This window comes from Cynara cardunculus, assembly GCF_001531365.2.
Source record: "Cynara cardunculus var. scolymus isolate 2C chromosome LG 8, CcrdV1, whole genome shotgun sequence".
Classification (NCBI taxonomy): domain Eukaryota; kingdom Viridiplantae; phylum Streptophyta; class Magnoliopsida; order Asterales; family Asteraceae; genus Cynara; species Cynara cardunculus.
This window is the reverse complement of record NC_037535.1, coordinates 22515036-22531824: the sequence shown is the minus strand read 5'-3', so window position 1 is coordinate 22531824 and position 16789 is coordinate 22515036. Positions and strand designations below refer to the sequence as shown.

The following is a 16789-nucleotide window of genomic DNA, read 5'->3' as shown; positions in this document are numbered from 1 at the left end:
AAAAATTAACACTTACCTTACCAGATCAACATGTTAATGGCCGCAAATCTTACCCAGTAAGAGCAATGATAACGACCAACAGTCTTACCCAGTAATTGAGAATGACTACTCTTACCCGGTTAGCGTTTACCAGGTAAATTGTTGCTTGCGATACCATTTTGATAGAATCTTACTCGGTAAGGCAAATGAGAGTGTTAACTATTATCGGTACACGATTACCAGATAAGCATTTGGGTAAACACAGCCCCTAAAACGCATAACTTTCTCTATGCATAACTTTCTGTTGCTATAGAAACACAATTTTCGGTTTCTTGAAAACTCAATAATTCATCACAATGCCAACCGTGCATTGTTATAATCAAACTACAAACGTTCCTTCATTATATCTTAGGAAAGCAATTTGCCAAATCCCATAACACAAAAGTATGAAGAACATTTAAATCTGACCCATAACAAAGACCATAATCCTCCAAAATGTTGGAACAAACAAGACCTTGCAATTATAATCAGTTATGGAAAAAGGCAGAACATAAACAAGATAGATATATTGCCACCAGAATCTCTAACCTCGATAAGCCACCGAAAAATGTACACCCCTTCTATGTTGATGTCGAATATATATTAGATTTGGATCTCCGTCTGCTGTCTGCCTATGTCATGTGGGTCCCTAATCGATCTTCACGGACGAAAATAAATAATGGACAAAGTAGAAAGATGTAATGAAGCCGATGGTGCCGGTAGACAGCATGATTGCAGTTGCCGTGATTAGTGCGTATCCAAGATACAGTATGGCTGATACCGGACCACTTAAACTCTTAAGGTCGAAAAGCAAATACTTCATGGAGTACAGGAAGACGTAAAGAGAGACAGACCCTGATGCATAAAAAGCTTTCCACCACCACTGCCAGTCCTCGACACAAAGATGCATGTAGGTCAGAACCACAGAAACTTCAGCACAAACAACGACCAGCAACAGAAGAACGACAAGCAAAAACCCAAATACATAGTAGAATCTTCCAAGCCAGATGCTAGAAAGGATGAAAAATAGTTCAATAAAGAGGGTTCCGAATGGAAGGATTCCAGCACCGATCACAAGTAGCCACGAAGGGTATTTTTGTGCAGGGATCTCTCTAGCAATTTGGTTAGTTCGAACAGGGTACTGAATGGGCTCGGCTCGTGTCCCCAGGTACCCTCCCAGTAGGGTCAGCGGCACTGAGATGCAAAACAAGAGCGCCAGAAGTATGAAGTATAATGAAATGGGAATGGCACCTGTGCTGTTGCTGCCCCAAAGAATGAAGTTCAATGCAGTGAGGATGATGAAAACGATCCCGGGGAAGAAAAACGCAATCGACCATGATACTGATCGCCACCCTTCTGAAGTCCCTTTAATTGTTCGCCATAGATATATTCCGGCATAGCCGGCTGCAGTTCCCAAGAAAAGATATAGAACTATCATTCCGGTCAAAAGCATACCTCGTGAAGCCGGTGACATGAATCCAAAGGCAGCGAATATGATGGTGACAACTGCCATTCCTGTGATCTGCACTCCATCTCCTATCATCACACATAGGAGCTTGGAGTTGTTTGGCTCTCGGAACACATCACCAACAACAAGTTTCCACCCTGATAGCTCCTCGTTCATCTGTGCCTGAGATTCTTTGTCCAATTCTTCATATCGTGTGAGATCCCTTCTCACCGTTCTTAAGAAGATAACAAAAACAATACCGGCTAAAAAAAAGATCACCATTAGTGAGTTAAGGATTGAGAACCAGTGGACACGAGCACCGTCCATCTTGAGATAAGCATCCCAACGAGATGGCCATCTCACGTTGCTCTTCACAAACTCAACTTCATAAGTGAACGAGATTTTCTCTTGTTCCCTTATTATTTGAGACTTTTCCAGCTCTAACGGGCAGTTCAAAGATGGCACTTCATCGTATTTGTGGAGTTTTGCCATCTTTTCAGGTTCATACTTAACACTGCAAGGGAACACCTCAAAACCAACAATCTCATAGCCAGAAGAATTCTTCTTATCATCAGCAGTTGATATCACACCCATGCCTTCTTCCCCCGTGCCAAGTATCTGCACACCTGTACCTTCATACTCATGTACAAAGACCCTGAACTTGACGTGATTGATAATGTAATCGTTATCACTGTTGGGGGGTGTAAATCCCACTGGGAACCCTGTCCACTGAATTATAACTCCATTCTGGTTGGCAAACCTCATTGCAGGCAGGTTATCCAGAATCATATTAACTTGATACAGATCCCGTGTTCTCTGTTTCAGGAGCTTTACCTCATGCTCGCTTAATGGATGTGCGGTGCAGAGGAAAACAGATTCATTGATGTTCATCCGGAAACGATAGGGAGAGTTGTCGATTTGGTCACCCATAAGTAGTTCTCCTAAATTCTCGGCACTTTTCTTTATTCCTCCAGAGGGCAAGCAGTATGGTAGACTGTAGTAACTAAAGGGAAGCTCCGTCTCGATAGATGTCAATGAATTAACTTTGGCAAATATTTCTTCGCCAGTTGAGTATGTATGCATGTAGCTTCCAGGCAAATAAAAACCATTGCAGACATGTAAGAGAAAAACCATGTAGGTCAAAAGAACCGAACATGTCCCTTTTGAGGTGAATAACATAGCCATTTTTGCAAGGATCTTATTGGGACTATCAGACTTCAATCAACTAAACCACTGATGCTGTCACGTTTATCGCCAAACCTACAGGATAGAAATTTATTGTTTCAGTATTTTGCCCTCAATCATACCAAGCTACAGGCTTGCTTATGATGGGACTATGCGGGTTCCATTTGAATTTTACTATTTAACACATTTCCCCCCTGCTTCTTACATTCGCTAGGTTTTCAATTTAAAGTTCCTCAAAAGTGAGCAATGCAACATTGACTGGGCATAACTCATAAGAGCCACTTATATAGCCAGTATTAGCAATGAAATCAAATACTAATCCGTTACAACTCACATATTTAGAAGATTCCGCTGTAGGGCACTAGATATGTTCAGCTAAGCATAACCAGCTGTATTTCAAGTAAGGTATCATGGATTCATGTGTTCTTAATTGTTACACAAGGGGTTTAAAAGCTGAAGAAGAAAGACTCATATTCTTGTTTAAAAAAGATCAAAAAAATTCTCAATTCTCAAGTATTCCGAGAATAAAAACATATGGAAAAAGACAAGAAGAAAAGATCTTAATGAATTGCGACCAAAGAGCCGTTTGCAAAACAAAGAGATACCATATATTATTCTAAGTCACACAAGGATCATATTTATTTTTACAACTATAGAGTCAATTCCTTGTTGCTAAGAGAACTATTCATCGTTTTGTTTGGTTCAATCAAGTTGCACGTGCCCTCTCTCTTAGATTCTGTAGGGTTTTACATGCATTGAAATTGAGAGTTTATTAAATAATATAATGCTTCAAGTATAGCTTCTTGTACTCACAGCATACTTAAATCAACAAATTCTACACCGAAAACGAAATGAAATGCAGTAATATACAGGTTACAGGATTGAGCACACATAGAGAAATTCATATAAACAGATCTAATTAATAACGAAAAGGAAAAAAACCTTAAAATCTAGAATCGTAATCGATAGATCGAGTTCCAATGATAATAAAACTAAAAATTCTCAGCAACAACAACAAAAACCCCAACAAAACCTAGTTCACAATAGTTGAAGAGTGAAAGAGGGTTTAAGAGGGAGTGAGAGAGAGAGAGAGACGCACCACTCTGTAGATAAGGGAAGTCAGGTGAGATAAAATCGGCGGTCAGACGGAGGTCCTTAGGGTTTCCATGAAGACGATGATTGACCAACAGAAGGAAATGCGAATGTTTTTTGGATTGATATTCCCAGGGACGGATCTACTTTTCCCGTCAGTTCATATCGCGTGAACGCTACCATTTCAATTTGTTATCTTTTTGGTATTTAAATTCTTATAAAAACTAATTAATCAATTCAACTTACCTGGTAAATGCTTACCAGTAAAATTTAACATTATTATTTACTTATTAGATAAGATTTTAATCTACAAAACGACATGATATGTAATAATTTACCCGGTAAGCGCTTACCGTGGTAAGAGTCGTCTCCCTCATTTATCGGGTAAGACTTTTGGTCTTTGTCTCGCTCTTACCGGACAAGATTCTTGGTCCTTACCATATTCATCCGGTGAGGTAGTGTTACTTGATAAGTGCTTACCCAGATAAGAATTTGGTAAACGGCCTCGAAATTTCGTTTAAAATCCTAAACTTTCCTAACAAGATTTTTATAATTTATACTATATTTTGAGTTTTCTCTATTTTTTCTATTTTAAAGAATAAGATAAGGAATCTCTTGGACAATATAAATAACAAAAACTTAATTTTCTTTATTTTAGAGAATTTGTTGGAGATTTACAAAAGCAAACATAAATTATTTGTATGACAAATAGTCGAGATACTAAACACCTATGGGAACTTTTCAAGACAAAAACCAACGTCATCAAAAGTTTATGATAAGCAGTGACGGGCCTAGATTTTTGTCGAGTGGCTGCATCCTAAAGTGGATCAACAACCAACAGTTATTCGATGTATTTTTAGCCAAATTCCATCATTTCAATGGATTTTTTAAGGTGTTTGATTGCTTTCAAGAGATTTTTTTCCATATTTTTATTGACTTTCCTTGTATTTTTTAATATCTCGGAGCATCCCTCAAAGTTAAACCGGTACATCTTTCATACCTAATAAAAAAGCTTCTTACGAAAATAAGTTGAGCGGGTGCATTGGACCCGCTTGGGCTTAATAGGTCCTCCCCTGATGCTAGGTAAAAGAAGTAGATTATTAATTTTTTTTATATATATATATATATATATTTAGTGCAAAATCAGATATAATTTTACATTTAGTCAAAAAAATTCTTTCAAAAAACGAATTTGATAGTAATTTCGAAAACTAACATACATTTACTTAAAAACAAATGAACTCTATTAATAGCCCGGCTCACTATTTTGCTCGTAGCAAGCTGTCATTATTACAAACTAACTAACCGTAAAAAATGCAAAAAAGCCCGACTCACTCTTCTCAAACCAAAAAGAATACGGTCTTAAAGATGCTTTCAACGCCATAAACTTTCTCAACTCTCGATAAAAGAAAATCTAAAAGAAACAACACATCCAACGCGCCATTGCCTCTAAAACGTAGCGTGACGACACTTGAACGAAAATGAAAATTCTCAAGCGATCTCTTATCTTCGTTGATGGTGGGAAGAACCACGGTGAGCGGCCGCCTAACGACGGTGATAAAACGCGGCGGAGCAACCTCCATTACGAATCTTGGGTTTGGAATCTTGGATGTTGTTATCATGGTGATGGGTAAATGGTAATGGTGGGTGGCGAAAGTGGGATTTTATAGGGGAAGAAGAGAAAGTGTGCCGTGGGAAGCAGGTTGTTTACGGTGGATATTGACCGTGGAAAAACTGCACACCGTCCTTCGCTTTTGGTATTAATGGAACGTCGTCGTCGACTTAAAGATCGGAAAATGAAACCACACTGCAATTTGTTTTTTACTTCTAAAATATATTTTTGATTAAATTGTTGAATTTTAAAAATGGTTATTAAGTTTTGGTATATTTTCCGAATATTATTTTCAGAATAGGGTTTTGAAAGTTGGACGATTTTTGATTGGTTTGAGTTTGTCTTCTAAGAGTTAAAAGTGTCTGGATATCTCATGTTCAAATCCATAGAGTAATAAAATCCTCTTGTGGCCACGGAGGTTCAAACATGGTGACTTCGTGCTACAGGCAAAACAGATGGTCGTTCTGGGATTAGTCGGTTCACATACCGGGTTTGACATCCAAGTTAATAAAAAAGGTCAGATAACCAAGTAATTAGAAATAAAATGAGAGTATATTTGTTGTTTATTGTAGATTTTTTTATTGTTTTAAAACCAAAATGTGTTTATTTTGTATGAAATTGAGGTGGCGTTTGAATTTGTCGGAATTGGAACATGTTAAAGGAATTGAAATATGAAAAAATTGGAATGAAATTTAAGTATGTTTGATTAGCAAAAACAGAGATGGAATCTGTATTTTTTTTTTTGAACCTGGCCGTTGGGTTTATTGAATATAATATTGGTGGTGGCAGGAGTGGCGGTGGTGATGACGATGACGATGGGACAGTGATGATAAAGGCGACATTGGTATTGACGGTAGTGGCAGCAACGTCAACGATGCAAGTGGGGGGGCGACAGTGGTGGTGACAACTATCGTGGTGGGATAGAAGGGAACGGAGTAAATACAATAATATAATAGTTTTTCTTAGAAGATGGGATGAAATAATTTATAACATAAAGAATTTACATTTCGTCATAAATGGAATTCAAATTCCTTATAATAAATCATATGGATGAACGACATTCCAATTCTTTCAAATTCCATTAGATTGCAACGAATCAAACGTCACATGAAACTTTTGATTTGTGATATAATTATTGGAAATGTTTCGTTATTGATCAAATATATCAGCCAAAGTATTGTTAAAATACTTTTACGAGAGGGTTTTATCAGATGATTTATTTAGCATCTAAAATGTTTTTTTTAATAATGATAAAATATAAACATTATAACGAAGTTTTATGCGATTCTAATACAACCATGAAGAAAAGATTTAATTGGCTGTTGTTGGCCAAACGTGTTGGTCGAAGATCTTATTTGATCTTTGGTTTTTGTCGGTATTCTCTAATAGGTATTAAATTTCTCTTGTTCGTCAATCTGGCTGATCACACGACAACACCTTAATCAGATTTATACGGAACTTTCACCCTCCTCTAAATCGAAGATTTGACGTCAAATCATCTATTTCACCTCAAAAACTGATATGAGAAAGAAAGAAGAATATAATCACGACCCTACTTGCTTGTTTTAGGTCAAACATATACATCATGTCGTGATTCATTTTCTTTCAAGAACTAAATGCATATAATAACAACGTAACCAAAAAAAGAAACATATCATTTTTTACAAATCAACAACATATTTTAATTTCCAACCACAAGGGTGGTGTCTGATTGGTTTGAGCTTGGCTCCAAAGATCAGAGGTACCAGAAAGTCACATGTTGAAATCCAATAAGGAATAAAAATCTCCTTGTGGCCACGGAGGTTCAAATGTGGTGACTCTGTGCTATCTGCAAAGCATGTGGTCGTCCTGGGATTAGTCGGCTCGCATAGCGGGTTTGATATCCAGGTTAATTAAAAAAACATGTTTTAATTTTCATTTATGGATAATAATTTATGGTAATTTTAAAATTATGTTGTATGATAATTTGATAGTCAAATCAGTTGAAATCGAAAAAAATGGGTGAAAATTGATGTTAAAACAAATGAAAATTAAAGTATATTCCTATTTTTACACACAAAAAATGCATAAACATAAACAGATAAGTAGCAAATCGTGTATGCCGACACATCGAACATGAGCTGGTTTACATAAACAAAAAAGTAGTAATTACAACATATGATTATCAACCAGTAACAATGGAGAAAATAGAAGCTCAAATACTGACTACTTCAAAAAATAGAGAGAGGGAGACACCAAATATACGTTGTGTTCTCCAAACACAAACGAGCACGACTTTTTTTACTTATCCCGTTTAGTGTGACACGCTACAACAAGTTATCAGTTGCAATTTGCTTTGTACCAAAATGACCACATACGAGTTGTCTAGTTCCGCAACTAGCAAGACCCAACTCGCAAGCATGTACTTGGAGTTACCACACTTCCCTCTGGCTTCTACAAACGAGTGTGGGTTGTTGAACGCAAGCCTACAGACTTGTAGATACGACTTCTGGTTGCCAAAACCAAGTCGATGGACTCCCTTAAGTGTGTTTAGGACCACAAAATTCAACAATATATAATGACAATGTAAACAATCAATATTTATTATGCAACAAATTAAAATAACACTTATTAAATTTGAAACTATTCTTCTGTTATCATATCATCTATTATTATTATAACTCGACCATATTCTTTAAAAGTCAACAATAATTTCTTTTATTCACATCAATTTGTTTGCTTTGTACGTTGACCTTTATAATTAGGGGTGCTCATGGGTTGGGTTGATCGGGTTGAGGACATTTGAACAACCCAACCTAATGCTTGCGGTTTGGAAAAATCTTAGCCCAACACAACCCAAACCAAAGTGCAACCCAACCCAACCCAACCCGTACGGGTTGGTCGGGTTAGTCGGGTTAGTCGGGTTGGTCGGGTTGATACTTTGGTATATTAAAATATTCTTCTAACCTTTAATATGTTATTTCTCTACTCATAATTTATTTTTCATCATCAACTATTTGATACAACTTATTCATATTTCTTACGTATATCACATTCAGTTAATTTTCTCAATTTACATATCTATGTTCACAGTTACTGAATGAGTTATATATAGATATGAATAGATTGAAAATATGTGTATATGAAAAACATACATGATAGTGTAATTGTCTAATGTATATATTAATAGAAATTCAACAATCATATTAAATCCAAGAAATAAAAGAATATCGAGTTCATCGGGTTCATCGGGTTGGGTTGGGTTCAAATAATACTAACCCAATATCAACCCAATACCTACGGTTTGACAATTTTACAACTCGATTAGACATCGGGTTGCTTCGGGTTGGGTTATTTCACATTGGGTTGGGTTGGGTTGATCGGGTTGGTCGGGTTTTTGAGCACCCCTATTTATAATCCACCAGTGCTCGACATCATTTACCTACGATTGTGCTCGATATGCATGTAGAAGACCAAAAATACATATAGAAAAAGATCTAGATAACAATGAACGAATCATATCTTGCCATGATTTTAGGCTACAAAGGAACCATCTCCTACCAGCTTTCCAAATCTATGTAGTATAACTTCATATTCAAAACAACCACTCAATATATATCATATTGTTGGTCCTGAATGAATGACAATAAACAGAAAGTAATTGTAGAAGGGGAGTTGAATACAATTACACAAATTTTTTCAACTTTTTTTAATTCATATTGATATATATCAAGAATTAACACACAAAGATACAATACATATTGTTGTGAAAGAAGGAAAGTATAACCTTACATAAACAATCTTACACAAATAAGAACTTACAAGAATAACACATAAAGTACTTATAAGGAAATGAAGAACACTGAGTTTTTCTTCACACGTAGGAGAGTAATGGAAGAGATCTGATTGCATTGAGAATGCACTTAGAATTTTTTTTTTCCAGGGAAGCGTGGTTTGCATGGGAGATGCACTCTGTTTTTTATACTACATTCATGCATTAAATGCATGAAAACACTTGTCACCTTAAGATAAGGAGGCAATAGTTGACTTGACCATAGTTGATATATCATTTTCATCGTATGTTGCATGCACACAACACTGTACATGTAGAGACAAACCTACTGATAAGGAATGTATTTATCTAGTACAAGTTTTGCAGAGATATAGTTAGTTTGTAGGGAGATCTTATTTGAATGGATTAGTAGCTTCAAACAACTATTTACTAATCTCGGTGCATGAAGATTTTCTTTCAATCGGCTAGTAGCTTCAAAACATCTTCAATCTTCAAATCAGCTACTTTGGAGTCTTGGTGTGTAATTTATACAGTTGATCTACAATACCGCATCGGTGATCTTCTGTCTTCATATCAGTTAGTCTTCGATTTTGTCAAGGGTTTCAATTATGTACCAATAAACCAATATACAAAGAAATCAACAACTACTAAGTGTTGATAGGATAGTGGGACATGTCGGTGGGTCATCATCAAAGCAATAGGTGACCCAACATGTATAAAAGTGGGTAAATATGTAAGATATACACATATATAGTATATGGCGAAGGATTGTATGAGAAGGAAAGTTTCGATGAGAACTGTAAGAAGATATCTGAACCTTTGATCACTTTTAATCTCATGCTCACATATGAATTGCATTTTAGAAGAGAATTGACCTGGTGCATCTTGGTGCACCTCATTAGTATTAACATTCAATTAGGATTGACCTGAGGTAGGAGATCTTTTCTTACGTTTCTCATCATAACTTTTCTTCTCACCGGAACCCAACCCTGTGCAGACGAAGAATCGTGTGAAAAGAAGAGTTAAAATAAGAAACGTAAGAAGAAATCTGAACCTTTGTTCACATTTAATCTCAACCTCACTCATGAATCACGTTTAATACGGAGAGTGATCTGATACATCTTGATGCATCTCATCCTAATGTACATCCGGATAAGCATATCTTTTTACCATAACCTTCATTTTCACCATAACCCAACTCTATAAATACATAAATCATATAAGTATAATTTCTACCAAATGTGGCAAAAAATGGCATGTCCATTTTCCGTTTATAAATCCGACCGGGTTGAAATTTTTAAAAATTCAAATACCCAACGGTCTTCTTCTGTATCTCACGACGCATAACGGCAAAAAGTGAAATCACGTCCTAACGAAATCATCGCATCTCAAACACACCAACAAGATTGGGGAAAAAAGCATCCATTCCTCCCCACTACTTTCTCTTTTTTCAAGAAAACTGCAGTCCACCCTTTTTTGATTCAAACTTCAAATAAATCTTCCCTCTTTTCATCAATGGAAGGTGATCGTTTTGACCCACTTCTAATGACTGATGTCCCTTGGCAGCAACAGCAACAGCAACATCAACATCAACACGAAACCTGGTCTCATTGTATGTGCTTTTCCTTCATTACATCTGCCATTGTAGATTGATGCTGAAGATATTGTTGTTTGCTGAAGTTTTGTATTTCGATTTTCGATTAAGGGTTGTGTGTTCTTGTACTGAGTTTGGGTTTTTTGATCGTCAGATCCTGTTGCGAGCTTTCAGACCTCTTTAACCACTGATCCTTATGATCTGTGTTTTAACAAGATTGAAGGTGAGAAAACGTGTATAAAGATTCAGTTTTTGCTGTTGGGTTTCTTGAATCGTAGAAAAGGGAAATCTACTTTGAATTAAATTAGTCTAACTGGTTTCTTGAAATAGAAATTTCTATGCGAAATCGACTCCAAGAAGAAACTAGGGCTAAAGATTGTATGGATCCAATTGGAAATGATGTTCTTGATGGTGAGAATGTGAATAAAGGATTCTTCTTTTATTGGATCTTGGAAGAAAGTGAATCTTTCGTACTAATTAGGGTTTTTGTTTCCTTGACCTAGAAATTTCTTGGAGAAATTCGAGCTCAGATGCAATTGGGTCTGAAGATGTTCTTGATTATGAGATTATGGAGAAAGGTTCAAAATTTACCCACTTTCAAATAAAATTTTCAAATTCAAAATGAATTTGATCACTATATTTTTCTTCTTTTTCTTGATTTTAGGTCATTGCAAGCTCGGATTTTCTTTAACATCACCTGATTTAGTTATATGCTCGGGATCACCGGATATCCCTAACCGGGCTCACGAAGATTCGCCCAAGTTATTAAACCGATCCTCCATTGAGCTCTCTCTCGAAAATGGTATTACTGAGGGACCCAAGATTACGGATTACAATCATACTCAAACTGATCCAACAGAAGATCTTGATAATTCAGAAGCTTCATTTGAGCTCCTTCCATTGGCACCATGTGATGTAATCATCTTTCCACACTTTTTTGCCACTTCTGCATCAAAGATTTTTCTAGATTTTTGAATTTAAAAGGGCAACTCAGTTAAATTAACAAAACTTTTCTATCTATTTTGTTCAGGACAATGATGACCATAAAGATGAAGGTGAAGGGTGTGATGAGCCTCAAGAAGATTATGAGAATCAGAGGGAGGAACTGATGAAAGCAAAGAGGGAAGTGGAGATGATGAAGTTGGAGAACGAACGCAAGAGTAAAGAATGTAAAGAGGCTTTGAAGTCTTTAAGGGAACTTCAAAACGAGCTAATGAGAAAATCGATGCATGTTGGATCACTTGGTATGAATCTTTTATCGAAGTGGCTTGCCAAAATTTCCGAATTTGCAGCGTTTCATTTTGTTGTTTTGGCAGCTTTTGCAGTTGAAGGTCAAGTGAAGGAGAAGAGTAAATGGTTCTCATCCTTGAGAGATATGTCAAGAAAACTAAAGGTACCAAATACTATCCTATTCGCTATTATACAGGAATTGTTGTGGATCAAATTCGATACAAATCTTGTACTAAATTATTTCTGGAAACAGATAATGAAAATGGATCAAATCAAGCTACTAGAAGAGGGAGAGGCTTACAAAAAGTGTGCTGCTGATATGAATGAAATGAGTTCTATCATTCAATCAAGAAGTAAATTCTACATTCTATTGCTTTTAATCCTCCATATTATTGGTTCACTTCAATTTTCAATTTTAAAGAATGAAAGTAATTCGTGTTCTTCGCTCAATAGTTGATGAACATGTTAAGCAACATGAAGATCTTAAGATCAGATTCAGTGAAGGAGCTAAAGAAAGGAAAGAGCTCTATAACAAGATCCAAGAATTAAAAGGTTAGATTTTTCAGTCTAGTTCTGGCATATGATCTGTTATATGTCAAGAAAACTGTATCCAACTTATGATAATGATCGGTTTCGGTTTTGTAGGGAATATTAGGGTATTTTGTCGGTGTAGGCCGTTAAACTCAGAAGAGATTGCTGAAGGAGCTTCAATGGCATTTGATTTTGAAGCTTCCAGGGATGGTGAACTTAGAGTAAAATCAAATGTAGCATTTAAAAGAAACTTTAAGTTCGATGCAGTCTTTAGTCCCCAAGCAAACCAAGGTAACTAACGTCTAGCAATATGAAACAAGTTTCGGTTTTGATGTTTATTAACCGACATTTTTATAGTTGATGTTTTTGAGGACACATCCCCATTTGCAACCTCGGTCCTGGATGGATACAATGTGTGCATATTTGCATATGGACAAACTGGGACTGGGAAAACTTTTACTATGGAGGGCACAGATGAAGACCGAGGAGTTAACTTTAGGACCCTTGAAGAGTTGTTTCGTGTGATTGATGAGCGTAAGAATCAAGTCCAGTATGAAATATGTGTCAGTGTTTTGGAAGTTTACAATGAACAAATACGCGATTTACTGCTTCCAAGTTCACAGCCAGGAGTCGCTGCAAAGAGGTAGGACCGATGTTCCTTCACTTGGTTGTGTGTGTCCATGTTAAGAGTCACATATTGGTTAGATTTGGACACTCTCTTTAATATATGTTGGAAGCCCCTTTTGGAGTAATCCGATGGGGTTCCACATATTCTCACCATGGTATTAGAGCCATTGAGGATATCTTTGTGCATCTAGCCTCCATTAGAGGGGGTTTGTTAGAGTTCTACATCTTCCTCTTTAATATATGTTGGGGACCCTCTTTCTTTCCTTAAGGGATCTTTTGTAGAGTAATCTGATGGGGTTCTATGTATTCTCGCAGTAAGCAATTGGGGTTCTAAATAGCATAACATTGTTTTTGTAGGCTTGAAATAAGACAAGATGGTGAAGGGTTGCACCATGTTCCTGGCCTGGTTGAGTCACAGGTGACCAACATGAGTGAAGTTTGGGAAGTTCTGAAAACCGGCAGTAATGCAAGGGCAGTTGGGTCAACCAATGCTAATGAGCATAGTAGCCGATCCCATTGGTCAGTCTTGTTTCTTTTCTTTTCATGATCAACTTTTTTTCGTTGAACCCATCTTGAATTCGGTTAGCTTTTCGTGTGCAGTATACATTGTGTCATGGTTAAGGGGGAGAATTTGGTAAATGGAGAATGCACAAGAAGCAAGCTTTGGCTCGTTGATCTAGCAGGAAGCGAAAGGGTAGCTAAGACAGAAGTACAAGGGGAAAGACTCAAAGAAACCCAAAATATAAACCGATCGCTTTCTGCACTTGGAGATGTTATATCTGCTTTAGCAACGAAAAGCTCACATATTCCTTTTAGGTACTGAAAATTTCTCAGGTTTTTTAGACTGCAATGCAACCTCTAAAATGTTTTTTAACTTAATTAATCGGTTTCTATTTATGGTTTCTGCAGAAACTCCAAGCTCACTCACTTGCTTCAAGATTCTTTAGGTAGTACTTCAAGAATAAAGTTTCTACTTTTAGAAATATCTAATATGAACAATGCCTGATGATAATGGTGTTTTTAGGTGGAGACTCCAAGACTCTAATGTTTTTGCAGATCAGTCCCAATGAGAACGATTTAAGCGAATCACTTTGCTCCCTCAACTTTGCAAGCAGAGTTAGAGGAATAGAGTTGGGTCCTGCAAAGAAGCAGATCGAAAGCTCAGAAGTTTTGAAATACAAACAAATGGTAATCTTGATGTTAACCGTTTGCATACTTTGAGAATCGAATAGAATCATAGAACCCTCATGGTTTTTCTTTTTGTTTATGGTCTTCTTAGGCCGAGAGATACAAGCATGAGATGAAGAGCAAAGATCTACAAATCAAGAAAATGGAGGATAACTTTCATGGTCTAGACATGAAGTTAAAAGAGAGAGAATTGAAAAACAAGAATCTGCAAGATAAGGTATGCAAGATAGATGTTTATTTATCATCAAGAATGAGATTGAGATCATAAGCTGATTCGGGTTTTTGTTTCTTCAGGTTAAAGAATTGGAATCACAACTTCTGGTGGAGAGAAAACTCGCACGCCAACATGTTGACACGAAGATTGCAGAACAGCAAATGAGGCAACAACAGCAAGACGAGCCAAGTTCAAGACCTCCACTCGCACCTAAACTCTTGAAGAACTTTGAAGAAACCAAAGACAACCCAGCGAATATCGTTCAACCACCACTTGTTGAAAAGAACACCACCACCTACAAGACCCTTCCGCCACCCCTCCCGCCAGCAAGAGATCTGGTCAACCTCGATGACTGCATAGAAAAAGAAAACAACCCGTATTTGCCAGAACCATTTACAGTTCCAAAACGAACCGGGAGAGCCTCTATATGCACCACCACTACACAGAGAGTTCCAGTGAGATCAGTCGTACCACGAAGAAACTCTTTGATCCCTCTACCACCACCGGTTTCAACCAAATTGTGCCCATTGCCATCAATCGAAGGCGATAACGAGAATGTGGATATGGAGTCCCCATTAGCTACAGATAGTCCAAAAAGAAGCAATGGGGGAGGAAAGAAGCTGATGAGTGCATTAAGACGAAGCCTTCATAAGAAAAACCAGATGAAAACGCCCATGATGCAGCAGCCACAACAGATCCGAAGAGTGGGTGGTGGTTTAAATGTAGCGGTGGAGCGGGTTAGGGTGTCGATTGGCAGCCGAGGGCGGATGGCTCATAGAGTTGTTAACAATGGAAGAAGGGGAAAACAACAAAACTATATGGAAAAGGAGAGAAGATGGAATATTGGGAAGGGAGGACTTTAAAGAGGACACCTTCTGTGTATGTATACATTTCTGGGGTGGTTCTTCATTCTGCTGAAGGATTGACAAAAGGATTTAACTTTTATTACATTAATGTAGATAGATTTGCAGTGTGGATGTGATTGATTGTGGATTTAAAAGAAAACTTGGTTTAATTGATGTTAAATTCATGATTCTAATAACACTTGGTTTTCATATTCATTTCTTTACCCAACAAGAAATCAATCTATATTATATTATAAAGTATTTGATAAAAACTCTTAAAACATTTCCCTTTATTTATAAAGTACTGTTTATTGATTCATGTTATTTAAAATTCAAGATCATAAGTAAATTATACGTAAGTATAACTTATTAAAGCTTCATTTTTGAAATTGTGTAACTAACTATAGATAAATATAATCAAATATAGGATCTACATCTCATTTTAAATATAAAAAAATTTAAAATATAATTAGGATAACCATTACTTATAACAAAATATTTAATTATTATCTTTATAAAAGTTTTATCATTAAACGATAAATAAAATATTTCGTTATTAAATCTAAATTAAATTATAAATAAAATATTGAATTAAATAAATTATACAATAACGAAAATTTTAAATAGTAAATTTGATACTATATAACTTTTTTTTCCAAATTTGTATGATATATTTAAATTTATAGTTTATTCAAAAATAAAAACATTATTGATTTCTCAAAACTACTAAAAACCGTATCATATCGACATAGATAATAAATTGAGATATAACTTGTTATATCATATGAACACTCTTCTAGAAACCATAAAATCGAAATTTTTGTAACAATTGGATCTTCAGTTTTATTGGTATGAGATCGAAATTAATGTATAAAAACACTAGAAAGATGTTGAAAAAGAACAAAGCTCTTGATGTAAAATTTGTTTGCTATGGATTAATAAGGCCCAAAATCTTGGGCCTGTTTAATGGAACCACAAACCAAAACTTTCAAGACATAATGGTTCCGAGTCGATTGATCGAACTTCAAACATGTTTGCTCGTCTTGGTCTCAAGAAGTCGGGAACCGAATCAAAACCGACTAAGAGTCTATTTGGTTTGTGGGATTTGGAGGATCTGGGTTCCATTCAAATCTTGAAGTTTGGAACTGAAATCCTGAGATAGTTGGTATTTTACGATATTTCATAAGATTTGTTTATAATAATGTTTTAAAATATAAATTTTATAATAAAAGATAATGAGATAGAAATGATTTGATAGTAGTTGTCATAAATATAATCTTGGAATTATTTATCTGATTTTAAGATGCAACTAACAAAACTGTAAGCAAGTGGGAGATCTTAAACCATTGTCTTAATGAATCCATGATGGACTTCTAGTTCATCTCTTTCAATTTTTATATCATCCATGTTGGTAGTGCTTAATGATTGGTTAGA

General features: G+C 36.1%; 2 protein-coding genes across 3 annotated transcripts; one reads left to right on the top strand and one right to left on the bottom strand.

Annotated features, from left to right (window-relative positions):
* Positions 1 to 391: 391 nt before the first annotated feature.
* Positions 392 to 3921, bottom strand: LOC112517258 (transmembrane 9 superfamily member 12-like). 2 transcript variants are annotated; one of them, XM_025124632.1, is made up of 2 exons: positions 3750 to 3921; positions 392 to 2725 (listed from the first exon to the last, which is right to left on the bottom strand). In XM_025124632.1, exon 2 carries the CDS (start codon positions 2648 to 2650, stop codon positions 668 to 670), a length of 1983 nt encoding a protein of 660 aa, XP_024980400.1. In that variant the 5' UTR covers positions 2651 to 2725; positions 3750 to 3921; the 3' UTR covers positions 392 to 667. The 2 variants fall into 2 exon arrangements, with proteins under 2 accessions (XP_024980400.1, XP_024980402.1); XM_025124634.1 differs by having other exon boundaries at positions 392 to 2552; positions 3750 to 3880.
* A 6720-nt stretch (positions 3922 to 10641) lies between these two features.
* Positions 10642 to 15513, top strand: LOC112516320 (kinesin-like protein KIN-14Q). The gene is made up of 17 exons (XM_025123333.1): positions 10642 to 10738; positions 10875 to 10943; positions 11051 to 11131; positions 11224 to 11298; positions 11385 to 11635; positions 11751 to 11964; positions 12037 to 12113; positions 12204 to 12303; positions 12404 to 12502; positions 12596 to 12772; positions 12839 to 13124; positions 13466 to 13627; positions 13709 to 13924; positions 14018 to 14055; positions 14133 to 14296; positions 14388 to 14513; positions 14591 to 15513. The coding sequence occupies exons 1-17, from the start codon at positions 10642 to 10644 to the stop codon at positions 15371 to 15373; spliced, it is 3015 nt and encodes a 1004-aa protein (XP_024979101.1). The 3' UTR covers positions 15374 to 15513.
* The last annotated feature ends 1276 nt before the right edge of the window (positions 15514 to 16789 follow it).

What these genes read in the sequence shown, in the direction of transcription:
- LOC112517258 (XM_025124632.1), bottom strand. Translation starts at nt 2,650, where the DNA reads ATGGCTATGTTATTCACCTCAAAAGGGACATGTTCGGTTCTTTTGACC.
- LOC112516320 (XM_025123333.1), top strand. Translation starts at nt 10,642, where the DNA reads ATGGAAGGTGATCGTTTTGACCCACTTCTAATGACTGATGTCCCTTGG. An exon ending in TTATGAGATTATGGAGAAAG is followed by an intron (nt 11,299 to 11,384) that starts GTTCAAAATTTA and finishes TCTTGATTTTAG; the next exon opens with GTCATTGCAAGCTCGGATTT. An exon ending in TTTTGAAATACAAACAAATG is followed by an intron (nt 14,297 to 14,387) that starts GTAATCTTGATG and finishes TGGTCTTCTTAG; the next exon opens with GCCGAGAGATACAAGCATGA.